The sequence below is a fragment of the Haliotis rufescens genome, unplaced genomic scaffold (assembly GCF_023055435.1).
Source record: "Haliotis rufescens isolate VD_foot unplaced genomic scaffold, xgHalRufe1.0.p SCAF_37, whole genome shotgun sequence".
Lineage (NCBI taxonomy): Eukaryota > Metazoa > Mollusca > Gastropoda > Lepetellida > Haliotidae > Haliotis > Haliotis rufescens.
In genome coordinates this window covers 1,516,426-1,531,787 of record NW_025964079.1, presented here as the reverse complement: position 1 = coordinate 1,531,787, position 15,362 = coordinate 1,516,426, and the positions used below count along the sequence as shown (strand labels likewise).

The window sequence follows — 15,362 nt, the reverse complement described above, 5'->3', positions numbered from 1 at the left end:
CAAATTGACTGAAATATTTACACATTTTATAAATTGCCTGAGAGAATCGCATTTTACAATTGACGGTAATATATACACGCTTACAAAGGAAAAGACTTATGAAAACAACGTCTATCGCGCATTGAAGAATTTCCCAACCAAGACGTAGAGGAACAAGAATGAATCTATCCAATGCTACAGCAAATGAAGGAAATCAAAATGCAAATACCAAAATTAAAACCTACCAAATTTATGTGTTTATATTTTAGGCAGCTTCCTTGTTCGAGGAATGTATCCGTGAATATCCACACAAAGGAACAATATCCCACTTGTCTGCAGCTGTACAAAGAAATTTATTCGATGCCACGTGTCTCTGTAACAATCAAATATTGTAAAAGATATATATAGTTTCGGAATGTTATAACCCGTGTTCGTTTCTCAACTGATCACTTAGATTGTTTCAGGTGTTTCACATAGGTGTCAAGTCTCAAGTATTTTCATTTTCATAACGTCCAAGGTTCCTAAAAAATCCATTGAGTGATACATAACAATGAGCAATCAATCAACATATTATCAGTTAACCCTTTGAACAAAGTATGTTGTTTTTACATCGGCACTTCACGCCATGATATGAGTGTATTCCCTTTGTACACAATAAATGCCAAATGGGAACCTTTGTCAGGTAATCTAAGTAGTGCTACCACTAATTGTACCTGTTATAAATTCATTAACTGAGCATCAAGTGAACGACGACAAATACACAAGTGAAGGGTTATACGAGAAAACGTGGATGATTACAAGGGAGTAGTAATCGTATTATCGACGCAATCCGAAATCCGAAAATGCTTTCACTGCATGGATACTTTTTTTTATTATTTAACTATAACCATCTGGGGTATTTCCAAATGACAACATCCGATGAGCTCCGCCGTTCTTTTTGTCTGTTTGTTTAGGCTGAAGAAATTAATTAACATTCGCCCTTTGTCGAAATCTTTATAGATCACAGTTAACCAATCAGTGTTCAAAAATGCGTAAAACAAATATTGCCTCCAGCCTCCAAGTTTATTTAGCTGTCCTTACAGACGGTAGCCCAGTCTTTGGTCACGCTCAGTTGCGTTGCGTATTATCCGGGTACTCACGGGGGAAAAACAATAACAAAGGCAACAACCAGTCCGGGGAATTGCGTAAGATCAGTGCCCCTTTAAATATTTGTACATGTATATTCATGTGGGTAAATGTCCGTGTGCGGATTACTATGCTGCTACTGTTATATTGCACAATAATTAAATTTTCGTTGTGTTCATGGAAATTCCTGCTTTCTGATTAGCTGAATTTGTCACGTGTTATTGCATTCATTTCCCAATGAATGTAAAAAATTAAGCCACGCCCACCGCGGCGCACTCCTTTTATTATTTCGGAATGTCGGGGAATCCCAATATTACAGTAGAGGGAATTCCCTTTCTGCTCACGTGTATCGTCATGCACAGGACATTTAGCGACTTTCATGCATATTCATTGTCCAAACTACCCTTTGAAACCAAAGGCCGAGATTGAATGAAACAACAAACGTGCAGGCTCGCTCGCCTGTTTTTTTCCCGCTCGCCCCGGTTCAACTTTCATGTCTTCGGGTTTCATTTATAACTAGCATTTCTCCAACTGTGATTTACCGTAATCAGGGAAGTAATGTTTGAATCACGCAGTAAATGACCATGTTATTTGAAACTGCCGCCTTCTCTCAGACATATTTTTTCCGGTTCGTTACAGTCTGACTGTTGCAGTTCTTTTCGCATCTTGCCTTAATTGACAGGTCAAATGAACATTGTTTTAATCCAACTCTCCGTTGATTGGCTACTGACTGTGTAGGCGTGTCAAGTTATGTGCATAAATCAAACGATCACCTGATTCATGTCACGCCACTAGCTGTATGTATTCCTACACCTGGAATGTTTATCAATGTCGTCATTTTTGTCTGTTTTGATATATGCAACTGTTTTGGGTTAACCAATAGTAGATAAAACATGTTTTACGTTGTCGAATTTAATTATAAGCATTGACTGTATATTTTTTTCGGTTCATTGAGGTATGAATCGAAAAGCCGATGTGCAAACTTTTGTAAGAATCCGCTACATCGGCTTTTCGATTCATACCTCAATGAACCGAAAAAAATACACAGTCAATCCTTAAATAATTGAATTTCCGTTGTGTTCATTGAAATTCCTGCTTTCTGATTAGCTCAATTGGTCACGTGTTATTGCATTCATTTCCCAATGAATGTAAAAAAAATAAGCCACGCCCGCCGAGGCGCATTACTTTTATTACTGCGGAATGTCGGGGAATCCCACTATTACAGTCGAGGGAATTCCCGTTCTGTTCACGTGAATTGTCATGCACAGGACATTTAGCGACATTCATGCATATTCATTGTCCAAACTACCCTTCGGAACCGAAGGCCGAGAAGGAATGAAACGGTAAACGTGCATGCCCGGTCGCCTGTTGTTTTTTCCCCCGCTCGCCTCGGTTCCACAACTTTCATGTCCTCGGGTTTCATTTCTAACAAGCATTTTTCCAACTGTGTTTTCCCGTTTTCAGGGAAGTAATGTTTGAATCTGGCGGTAACTGACCATGTCATTTGAAACAGCCGCTTTCTCCCGGACATATTTCTTCCGGTTCGTTACAGTCTGACTGTTGCAGTTCTTCTCGACTCTTGTCTGGATTGACAGGTTCTATGAACATTGTTTTATCCTACTCTCCGTTGATTGGCTACTGACTGTGTAGGTGTGTCAAGTTATGTGCATAAATTAAACAATCACCTGATTCATGTCACGCCACAGTGTGTATTCCTCCACCTGGAATGTTTATCAATCTCGTCATTTTTGTCTGCTTTGATATATACAACTGTTTTTGGTTAAACTATTGCAGATAAAACATATTTTCGTTGTCGAATTTAATTATAAGCATTGACTGTGCTACGCGGATTCATACAGTTTGCACATCGGTGTTTCGATTCATACCTCAAAGAACCGAAAAAAATACACAGCCAATCCTTAAATGTTACATGCTGTTTTATTTATAAGATACATATGAAATGTATGAAAGAAAAATATCGACAACTGTTAAGGGAGAAGAGCATATCATGTTTTCAACATGGGGTTTAAAATCTTGACAAATGTCATCTTGATAACTTAAATTTATTTGTTATGTTTGCCTCAATGAACATGTTGATCATTTCATATCCAATTTTCTGTTTTCTTTTGTGATGAGTGGTGCTTGCAAATTGCACAAATAACATAATTAATTAAATTCCTTGTTTCAGTAAATTCAGTCTTCAATCATTTAGTATCACTTTGTGTTGAGGTGTTTGCATATTGCAAAATTGCACAGACACACACACACACACGCACGCACGCACGCACGCACGCACACACACACGCACGCTAGCACGCACGCGCACACACACACATACACACACACACAGGGTATGGTGACACGCATTTAACCAAGTCACTGAGCCTGACCACCAGACCCTTTTAGTCACCCCTTATAAACCAGCATATGTACCCGGGGAACAATTCAAAGAGTCCGTAGATATTCCGCGCATCGATGCACGCCGTCAGGGTATGGTGACAACAATTAATCAAGTCACCGAGCCTGACCACCCGATCCTTGGGACAAATTCTAACAAGGAATCCCCAGGAATCCCCAGGAATCCCAATAGGGCAACAACAAGAAAGATATCTCGAAATGTGCAGAGAAGATTAGTTTTGAGAGAAAGGTGATCATTGACTGAATATAAACTGATTATATGAAAATGTATTGTCATTACTAAGTTGGTAATTATCTCCGTGGAAATATTTCAATTTAAAAAATGTGAATGGCGGAATACATTATTAAAATGATCAACATTTTAAAGAGTTCTTGATCAATAGTGTAGCAGCCTTGTCTTCAGGTTAACATTTATTGAAGGCCAAAAGCATATGATTTATTTGGAAACGAATGAACATCTCATGAGGTAGGCGCATTTGCTTTATGAAAAACGACACTATGCTGATGTCGACAAATATGTTTATTTGTAGCTTTGCATATCAATCTGCTTAGACGATCTGAAACCGTTGGACAAGAGACTGGAATCTGGAATTAAAAATATATAAAGTATGAATATATACATATAAAGTCTTTTGGTCTTACGTTAACTGAAAATCCACTGATATCATGGCAGCGGACGTCAAAGTGGGATTCACACATAATACCCATGTTGTGTAAAATAATAACAACTGCGTATATCAATTCCATAACTCTGACACATGGAACAAGATTTATTATTGTGCTTTAACGCCGCAATCAGCACTTCCAGATATTTGAAAGCGTTTTTTTCGAGTCTGGACAAGACAAACCAGTGATTGATATCATGAGCAACGCCCAGAGCAAGATACCCAACCAAGCTATCCATTATGTCGCCTCTACGACAAGCGACATGCGATAGGCTGCTGGGGATGGATTCGAACTTCATGGGGGACTCAACAAGAGAAATGGGGGCCGAGAATGATTACAATGATACATTAAATGTTGTAAATATTGAAGGATTGGATGATGAGTAGGGTTTTACGCATTTAGCAATATTCATGCAATAAGACGACAGGGGACACCAGAAAAAAGGCTTCATACATCGTACCCGTGTGGGGTTGGTTGGTTTGTTGTTTAACGCCGCACTCAGCAATATTACAGCTATATGACGGCGGTCTGTAAATAATCGAGTCTGGACCAGACAATCCAGTGATTAATATCATGAGCATCGATCCACGCAATTGGGATCGATGACATGTATCAACCAAGTCAGCGAGCCTGACCGCCCGATCCCGTTAGTCACCTTTTCGACAAGCATAGTCACCTTTTACGGCAAGTATGGGTTGCTGAAGACCTATTCTACCCCGGCGTCTTCACGGGCCTACCCGCGTGGGGAATCGAACCCCCGTGTCGAGCGAACGCTTTAACCACTAGGCTACCCCTTCACCCCTAATGAAAGAATCCACTCACGATCTGCAGATGAGATCGCAGCCGCTGGTAAGAAGTGCATTGCTGTGCAGAATAGTGGTGCACTCAGCCTCACAGGCAGTCTCGACGGGGTCAGATCCGACGGTGTCAGCGATTTTCTGGACAAGACTCTTCAGCTCATCGAAATCAAACAGGTGCTTGAACTCTGAATATAAGCATAACTCAACCATAACTAGTAAACATGGACAAGGTAGTTGTTCAAGAAGCACAAAGTAAGGTGGGAAAGTGTCTTGGTGATAATATTAGTCATGCGCATGAGGTGTTACGTAATGCTAAAAAAATATTTAACGAAATCAGCCTTTTCAACAGAGCAGGAATAACATTACATTAGTCAGAGGCTTCCAAGTTAGCCAAATGTGCAAACATTGCCAAACACAAACTCGTGAGAGCATACGCTTCGTAACACTAGCTAGCCAATGAGTGCATACGTTTCATAACACCAGAGCAGGCATTGCCGTTACTAACCAATGAGAACAATCGTTGCACTAGGCAAGAAGACTATATGTCGCCAAGCAGGTCCAACGTCTTTGTGCGGACTGTTTTGTGCGTGCGTGTGTGCGTGCGTGCGTGCGTGCGTGCGTGCGTGCGTGTGTGTGGGGCGGTTGCTGGACATGCGCTACCTTACAGCAAACGCCTTTTGTCGTCGCTAATTTTCAGTGATCCATTCACATATTTCCGTCGCTAGTATTTTCCTTTACGCCCAATGGAATCTGTTTCGGCGGACCGTTTATTCTCTGGCGTTGACGTTTTATATTTTAAAAAATCCACTCAATAGCAGCAGTTGTTTGATGTTATCCAGCGAAAGGATGTGTTCTAACGGTAAGCCACGAGGACGACGAGGACGAATGTAATGTTAGGCAATAAGCGGAAGCATTAAGTAACAGTAACCAATGTGCGCATGTTTTTTTTATGGTAGCCGGGGGAAGGAGCACGGGGACGACGAAGCATGAGTTACATAACGCCAGCCAATGAGAGGATGTGTTGCATAACGCCAGCCAATGGGAGGATGTGCTACATCCAACAAAAGCAGGTATTGTTTGGTTTGACCCAATGAGAGGATGCGTTACATGACGCCAACAAATAAGAACACGTGTTGCGTAATGCCAGACAACGAGAGGCTGTATTACATAACGCTAGCAAATAAAAGCATGTGTTGCATAAAGCCAGAAAATGAGAGCAGGTATTGTTTGATATGACCCAATAAGCGGATGTGTTAAATAACGCCAACCAATAAGAACATGTGTTGCGTAATGCCAGACAATGAGAGCAGATATTATCCAATGAGAGAGTGTGTTTTAGGATACTTACGGTCGATCAGTGAGTCACAGTAAACCAGGGGCAGGAGCACGAGCACGAGAAGGGCGAGTTTCATGGCTGCTGATCTGAAAGTCAGAATGTTTCACATTTGCCTTACCCCAATAATCAATACAAGACTCTTCTGAACTTCATAATTGATAGATAGCTAATAGCATACACAGTCAGATGCTGCGTAATGGACAAGAAGATATAATTAGAATGAGGCGGTGAATATGATTTTACGCAGCTTTTAGCAGTATGCCAGCAGTATCACAACCGGGAACCCCAGAAATGGCTTCACACATTGTACCCATGTTGGGAATCGAACCTGGGTCTCCGGTGTGACGATCGAACGCTTTAACCACCGCCCAACACTGAGCTCTGAATTGTTGCAACTTACCGTAGTAGAAGACGACGCTAGGGACAGAGACGAAGCTTGGGTGACTTATATAGGATTCACCTTCACGATAACCTTGCCAACGGTTGTCTGTCTTACAATTTGCCTATCTATGCAACACACGTTTACATATTTTTAGCGGGGGATGTCAGTTTTAGATAATGCAGGGTGACCAACAAGTCACGATTTAATTATACTGCGCAACACTGCTCAAACCCTGGATTATATTCTGCGAACATCTCACCGTTCCAATCTTAGATTCAGTAGGGCAGTACTATTGAGAAACAGGTGGTTGTTATTTAACAATATTATGTAAAAGTCTTTTACAGAGGCCATCACAATTCCGATCTTCAAGGCCAATAGCATGTACAATTACTATGGAGCATATCACACGAGATCTCGTAATATACCGTTCTGGGTACAGTAGGAAATAAACGAGTTTCGTAAAAATGGTATCCAACGAGAAAAACTGTGGTATTTTATTTATTACCTATAACCTATATTTTTTTTAAATAACTAACAAAACAAATGTGTTCATTTAACAGACAAAACCGAAAAAGGCTGCAATCCAGTTACGTGTTAATATTAATGAATATGGTTAACGTTATGTCACTATACATAGGCATTACTAAAATGTTCCTACTATTGTGTGTGCAAACATGCATGGCGGTTGCAACGATCAACATTTACATTTATTAAAAAAAATTAGAATTACTTACACAAATGATATTTCAAGCTCATAGTTGTTAGCAGACAAGAACACAAGAAGTCAAACAGTGCCACTATGTGAATCTCTGGATTTAGTATTTGATGGTCATTCATAAACACATGTTCATGATATAGTCGTAATTGTACAATCGTCTCCGCTTTTAGCAGAGATTTGTCATAAATATGGCAATTGCTTTGTCGTTTTAATTTACAGTGTGACACTCGCTCCACCCGTATCAACATGGTTTGGTTTCATGGATCTACCAGCTCAATCTGAAGCATGTCCTGAGGTTGTTTGATCAGGGTTGCAACATTCAAAGCCACAGTAAAGCATGCAAAAGGTTTTATTGCAGAAATGTGGAGAACATTTCAAAATGTAACGCTTCCTTGACAAAAATAATGTGTGATGAAATTCCCTATTTGACTTGTACTATATGTTCCCTTGTTTTTTCAGGTGAGCAGTTGACTTGCTTCAGCTTCGATGGACAATCGAGACTGGTTGTTCTCTGGCCTTGACGTTATATAATTTTCTAACGGGAGCCGACAGTGAGGTTGGATACGCTCACCTCTTCGCGAACACCCGGTATCATCACTTTTTGACAGTGATTCATATTGAATATGGAAGGTTTTTTGTCGCTTTTATTCACTGTTCTGTTAAAAGAAGAATGTTCTTCAAAGAATTTAATGTTAATTGTACTGAAGAAGTAAAATAAAATATTCGAATTTGTCTGGACAACGTGTGTTCACATCTCGTATGTTTTGTCTACAAAATCACATTTCCGTGTAGTTTGAGTATACATTGTGTCCATAATATTTAGTTTGAGTGATCGGGTCACGCAATAATTCATGCACACTTTCGGAAACAGAGCCACTCAATATACTTCGAAGGGGAGCCTGGCCACACAGTCGCAGCAACCAAGTCTCGATCGTTCCAAATACTCTCCTGGTAGGCCACGATAAGTTGAACTGACTTATAAAACGCGTTTATGACAAGTAGGCGGTGCACAGAATTAAGGCAAACATATTTGGTTTGTCACAGGTAGAGAGGGGGCACGGGTGGCCCAGTCGTCTAAGGCGCCGCGATTCGCTGTGCAGAGTTGCCGTGATAGAGAGGATGTACGCATGTTGTGCACGTGTAGGTCATGACGGTGAAATTGACTACGCTCCCGTGGACACACGTGCTGGTGATCATAAGACGATAAAGAGGTCGGTGTGACATGTCGATGCCAGAATTCCCTACAAGTCGTTTGATAGAATTACAAGTAAATAAACATTTCAAAGCTAGGTAAGCATGGCCAAATCATACATTCTGTCACCGGTTTTAAAGTCATCGGGTGCCTCACATCAACACATATTAGTGTGCGGGGATAGAGGTTACAGTGTCATAACCCCTCCACTCATTGGATGTCGTACTAATGCATGCATCCCTGGTCCATGGGATACAGCGTCTGCCCAGAAAGAGGTAGGTCGGTGATTCGACCCCTTGGTCGTATCATACCAAAAACGTTAAAAGCATGTGCTTGTTGTTACCCTGTCTGGCGTTTGGCATTAAGGGGCTAAAACAAGGACTGGTCGGCTCAGAAAACAGAAAACTGTGACTGAGTGGGGTATTCATGTTAAACTTCGGCATGGTATCTCCGTGGTTTATCGCTATAAAACCGACGGACGAGTACAAACAGTCACACGCGCACGTCAAGAAATGAGTCAAATAGTCTTGAACACGACGGTAAACTTGATTTCACATCAGGCTCACGTAATTGTTAGTGTGCTTTGATGCAAAAAATGCATTAACTTTGAATACAGATCACAACGTTTGTTTGTTTGTTTTCTTTTTTCTTTTTCTTTTTGTAAAGCGACAGTCAGCAATATTCCATCTATGTGACGGCGGCCTGTAAATAATCGAGTCTGGACTAGACAATCCAGTGATCGATATTCCGCGCATCGATCCACAACATCGGGGTATGGTGACACCAATTAATCAAGTCACGGAGCCTAACCACCCGATCCTTGGGAACAATTCTAACAAGGAATCCCCAGGAATCCCCAGGAATCCCCAGAAATCCCAATAGGGCAACAACAAGAAATACATTATCTCAAAATGTGCAAAGAAGAGGACTTTTGAGAGAAAGGCGATTATTGTCTCTGAATATCAACTGATTATATGTAAATGTATTGTCATTGCTTAGTTGATAATTATCTCCGCGGAAATATTTCAATTAAAAATATTGGAAAAGCAGAAAACATTTTTAAAATGTTTAACATGGTTACTGGTTACTTTAAATTCAAAGCAGCTTCGTCTGAGGTAAACATTTGTGAACGGCCAAAAACATACGATTTATTTGGAAACGAAGGAATATTTCTTGAGATCGGCGCATTTGCTTCATGAAAAACGACAGTATTCTGATGTCGAAAAATATGTTTATTTGTAGCTTTGCATATCAATCTGCTTAGACGATCTGAAACCGCTGGACAAGAGACTGTAGTCTGGAATCAAAATGATATAAATTGTAAATATATATATGAAGTCTTATATCACATGTGTGTGAAAAAACATTTGGTCTTATGCTAACTGAAAATATATAGTGATGTCATGGCAGTGGACGTCATACCCATGTTGAGTAAAGCAATAAGAGTGAGTCAGTGAGTTGGGTTTAACGCCGCGTTTAACATTATTCCAGTTATATCACGGCGTGTCAGCTTAAGGTGGGAGGAAAGCCCGAAGTGGTGCAGGTCTCAGACGTTTACCCCTTCGGTGAAACCCACGAGCACGGGTATGGTGCTGACAAACCTAGAAACATAATCGGGGCTAACCGGGATTCGACCCACAATCATAGGTTTCTGGCGTGCCCAAGGGACGCAACTCTGCACAGCGATAAAGCAATAAGATCAATGGGCTGTAATATCAACTGCATTTAAGGCTAATCAACTTCATAATTTTCTGACACATGAAACAAGATTTATTATTGTGCTTTACGATAGGCTGCTTGGGATCAATTCCAACTTCACAGGGGACTCAACAAGAGAAATGGGACAAAGAAGTGTTGCAAATATTGAGTAGGATTTTACGCTTTTAGCAATATTCCAGCAATATGACGACAGGGGACATCTGAAAAAGGCTTCATACATCGTACCCGTAAGGGTAATCGAACCCCCGTGACGGGCGAACGCTTTATCCTCTAGGCTACCCCACCACCCGTAATGAGTGAGTGAGTATGGTTTTGCAGCGCTTTTAGCAATATTCGAGCAATATCGCGGAGGAGAGCACTAAAAATGGGCTTCACAAATTGCACCCATGTCGGGAATCGAACCCGGGTCTTCGGCGTGACGAGCGAACCCTTTTACCACTGGGCTACCCCTAATGAAGAGATTCACTCACGATCTGCAGATGAGATCGCAGCCGCTGGTAAGAAGTGCATTGCTGTGCAGAATAGTGGTGCACTCAGCCTCACAGGCAGTCTCGGTGGCGTCAGATCCGACGGTGTCAGCAATTTTCTGGACAACACTCTTCAGCTCTCCCAAGTCAAACAGGTGCTTGAACTCTGAATATAAGCATAACTCAACCATAACTAGTAAATATGGAAGTCTCATGAAAATACACATTTCCTATTTGACAAAATGTTCCAAATTTTAGATATGCATACATCTAAAAAGTAAGACATCAGCTGATCCTGGCATCTCAGGGACAGACCCGTGAAGATCCGGGGTAGAATAGGCCTTCAGCAACCCATGCTTGCCGTAAAAGGCGACAATGCTTGTCGTAAAAGGTGACTAACGGGATCGGGTGGTCAGGCTCGCTGACTAGGTTGATGCATGTCATCGATCCCAATTGCGTGGATCGATGCTCATGATATTAATCACTGGATTGTCTGGTCCAGACTCGATTATTTACAGACCGCCGTCATATAGCTGGAATATTGCTGAGTGCGGCGTTAAACAACAAACCAACCAACCAATCTAAGGGAAATAGCTGTACGTATCAAGCTGCAGCGCCTTAAAATCACTTGGCAATCCTGACATCCTGTGCAGTAAATTTAGTTGAACGCCGCTTTGAACAGTATTCCAGTTTTGATGGCGTGTCAGCTTAATGTGGGAGGAAAGCCCGAAGTGATGCGGGTCTCAGAGGTTTATCACTTAGGTGAAACCCACGAGCACGGGTATGGTGCTGACAAACCTGGAAACATAATCGTGGCGAACCGGAATTCGAAATCACAATCATAGGTTTCTTGCGTACCCAATGGACGCAACTCTGCACAGCGAATTGTAGCGCCCTAGACGACTGGGCCATATGTGCCCCCTGATACATAAAATAGGAATAAGAGCCACTATCAATAGAGACATATGCACCAACGAATGTTATTTCAACACTTTCTGTGACCCAGATTTATTTAGTCAATAAGATCATGTGTTGCTTAACACCAGACAATGAGAGCAGATATCATAACGCTAGCCAATAAAAGCATGTGTTGCATAAAGCCAGAAAATGAGAGCTGATATTGCTTGATATTACCCAATGAGCGGATGTGTTACATAACGCCAACCAATAAGAACATGTGTTGCGTAATGCCAGACAATGAGAGCAGATACTATCCAATGAGAGGATGTGTTTTAGGATACTTACGGTCGACCAGTGAGTCACAGTAAACCAGGGGCAGGAGCACGAGCACGAGAAGGGCGAGTTTCATGGCTGCTGATCTGAAAGTCAGAATGTTTCACATTTGCCTTACCCGAATAATCAATACAAGACTCTTCCTACTTCATAATTAATAGATAGCTAATAGCATACACAGTTTAATGCTGAGTTATGGGCAAATGAATATAATTAGATTGAGTGGGTGAATATCATTTTATGCCGCTTTTAGCAGTACTCCGGCAACGTCTATGACAACACGTCTCGTTTAAAAAGTGTTTCTGCATAAGGATATAGGCATGTTGCTTTAAGATTAAAAAGCAGAATAGTGTAAGTTTGTTTGATGACACAGTAAAGTATACTAGTTACAAGTGAGTGAGCGAGTATGGTTTACGCCGCTTTTAGCAATATTCCAGCAATTTTACGGCGGGGGACACCAGAAATGAGCTTCACACATTGTACCCATGTCGGGAAGCGAACGCTTTAACCACTAGGCTACCCCACCGCTCCTAGTTACAAGTGAAAGGGAATTATATGCCTGGCAGGAGTGTGCTAAGTAAGGATTCGATATATGCATAAACAGCATCTTTATGGTGGACGTTTCTTTACACCGTGATCAAGCAAGTCCGTCCATATATCTTATCCTCACTTTGTACTCCAGCTTCTAATTGCCGCTCAAAGAAGACACGTGGATGCTACCATGTTTGTTGTTAGTTTGATTGTGTGTTGTTTAACGCGGCACTCAGCAATATTCCAGCTATATGACGGCGGTCTATTAGTACTCAGTACGGTTTCTTGTAGTATTGTGGTGGTATTTGTTCTCCACGCTTGTACAAAATACATACAAGCATGCTGACGGTTTTGTCCCTGACTGAAGTCAAGTGAGTGAGTTTGGTTTTACGCCGCTTTTAGCAATATTCCAGCAATATCACGGCGGGGGACACCAGAAATGGGCTTCACACATTGTACCCATGTCGGGAGTCGAACCCGGGTCTTCGGCGTGACGAGCGAACGCTTTAACCACTAGGCTACCCGACCGCCCGACTGAAATCAAAATCTGGGAGGAGGCAGCGTTCACACTCAGTTATGGGTATGTTTTACGCTGCTTTTAGCAATATTCCAGCAATATCACAGCCGGGGACTCCATAAATGGGCTTCACATGTAGTACCCATGTTGGGAATCGAACCTGGGTCTTCGGCGTTACGACCGAACGCTTTAACCACTAGGCTACCCACCGCCCCACACTGAGCTCTGAATTGTTGCAACTTACCGTAGTAGAAGACGACGCTAGGGACAGAGACGAAGCTGGGGGTGACTTATATAGGATTCACCTTCACGATAACCTTGCCAATCCTAATGCAAATATTAAAATGGAACGGTGGTCTGTCTATCAATTTGCATATCTATGCAACGTTTACATATTTTTAACGCGAGAGGTCAGTTTTAGATAATGCAGTGTGAGTTTGAAGTCAAAGTTAGACCAACAAGTCAAGATTAAAATATAGTGAGCTAGTCCACTCGAACCCTGGATTACATTCAGCGAACATCTCATCGTTCCCAATTCACCAATTTCGTAAAAATGGTATCCAATGAGAATGACTGATATTATATTTATTACCTATTACGCATCTATTCAAAATTCCAATTAAGTGTGAAGAGTAATGAATGTTGTTAACGTCACTATGAATAGGGGGCGGTCGGATAGCCTACTGGTTAAAGCGTTCGCTCGTCACGCCGAAGACCCGGGTTCGATTCCCGACATGGGTAGAATGTTGTGAAGCCCATTTCAAATGCCCTCCGCCGTGATATTGCTGGAATATTGCTAAAAGCGGCGTAAAACCATACTCACTCACTATGAATAGGCATTTCGAAACTGTCCCAACTATTGTGTGTGCAAACATGGCGGTAGCAACGATCAACACTTATATATATTTAAGAATTTCGTACACAAATGATAGTTCAAGAGAATAGTTCTTAGCAGACAAGAAAACAAGAAGTCAAACACTGCATCTAAGTGAATCTCTGGACTAACTATTTAATATTCATTCATAAACACATGCTCATGATATAGTGGGAATTGTAAAATCGACCCTGCTATCTAACTTGTACCATATGTTCCCTTGTTTTTTCAGGGGAACAATTGACTTGCACGAGCTTCGATGGACAATCGAGACTGGTTGTTCTCTGGCCTTGACGTTATATAATTTTCTAACGGAAGGCGACAGTGAGGTTGGATACGTTCACTTCTTCGCGAACTCCCGGTATCATCACTATTTGTTAGTGATTCATATGGGATATGGAAAGGGTTTTGTCGCTTTTATTCATTGTTTCATGTTCGTCAAAGAAATTAATGTTAATTGTACTGAAGAAGTAAAATAAAATATTCGAATTTGCCAGGACAAAGTGTGTTGACATCTCGTATGTTTTCAGTGATAGGGTCACGCAATAATTCATGCACACTTTCGGAAACAGAGCCACTAAATATACTTCGAATGGGGATCTTGGCGACACAGTCGCAGCAACCAAGTCTCGATCGTTCTAAATAGTCTACTGGTAGTCCAGGTTAAGTTTAACCAACTCACGAAACGCGTTACGACAAGTCGGCGGTGCACAGAAGTTGGGCAAACATATACTCTTCAAAAAAAGAAACGGAAAGCCAGATTTGTGTGAGTAACCGTACAAGGTATTGAGCCAAAATGTTGTGGAGAGAACACTTGGCGATTGTAATCATCTCAGTTATCGGTACATAGGAAAAGGTGAAGTTCAGCTATCACCAATAACGCGCATGTCCCCCGTTGGAATAGACAGAGGCCAGACATCTTCTGCCCATGGAAGAGACAGTATGCGAATCACAATCTGGGGAAAGGTAGACCACTCGGTCTGCAAAGCAAAAGCCAACTGCTGCAACGTCTGTGGTTGTGGTTGACGTCGACGTAGCCGTCTATCCAATTCATCCCACAGATGCTCTATTGGGTTCAAATCCGGGGATCTGGAGTACCAGGGAAGAACATCAACGTTGTTGTTGTGTCGACAGGCTCTTGTGATCCGTGCTGTATGCGGTCGAGCGTTGTCCTGCTGGAATACACGTTGGCTGCAATTGGGTGGACGTGTGGTAGGAGAATTTCGTTGATGTATCGTTGAGCCGTTAGATTGCCCTGGATGTTGACCAAACCTGTCCTGCCATGATGAGAGATAGCCGCCCACATCATAACGCTACTCCACCTAAACTTGTCCACGTCCTGTACGCAGTTTCCGGCGTAACGTTCTTACCGGCGTCTGTAGACCCGTGCTCGTCCATCCTCTCG

At 41.8% G+C, this 15,362-nt stretch overlaps 2 protein-coding genes across 2 annotated transcripts; both read right to left on the bottom strand.

Annotated features, from left to right (window-relative positions):
* Positions 1-4,024: 4,024 nt before the first annotated feature.
* LOC124140423 lies at positions 4,025-6,865 on the bottom strand. The gene is made up of 4 exons (XM_046507970.2): positions 6,725-6,865; positions 6,337-6,410; positions 5,011-5,173; positions 4,025-4,107 (listed from the first exon to the last, which is right to left on the bottom strand). The coding sequence occupies exons 2-4, from the start codon at positions 6,398-6,400 to the stop codon at positions 4,071-4,073; spliced, it is 264 nt and encodes an 87-aa protein (XP_046363926.1). The 5' UTR covers positions 6,401-6,410; positions 6,725-6,865; the 3' UTR covers positions 4,025-4,070.
* A 2,970-nt stretch (positions 6,866-9,835) lies between these two features.
* Positions 9,836-13,412, bottom strand: LOC124140422. The gene is made up of 4 exons (XM_046507968.2): positions 13,328-13,412; positions 12,048-12,121; positions 10,806-10,968; positions 9,836-9,913 (listed from the first exon to the last, which is right to left on the bottom strand). Exons 2-4 carry the CDS (start codon positions 12,109-12,111, stop codon positions 9,877-9,879), a joined length of 264 nt encoding a protein of 87 aa, XP_046363924.2. The 5' UTR covers positions 12,112-12,121; positions 13,328-13,412; the 3' UTR covers positions 9,836-9,876.
* Between the last annotated feature and the right edge of the window lie 1,950 nt (positions 13,413-15,362).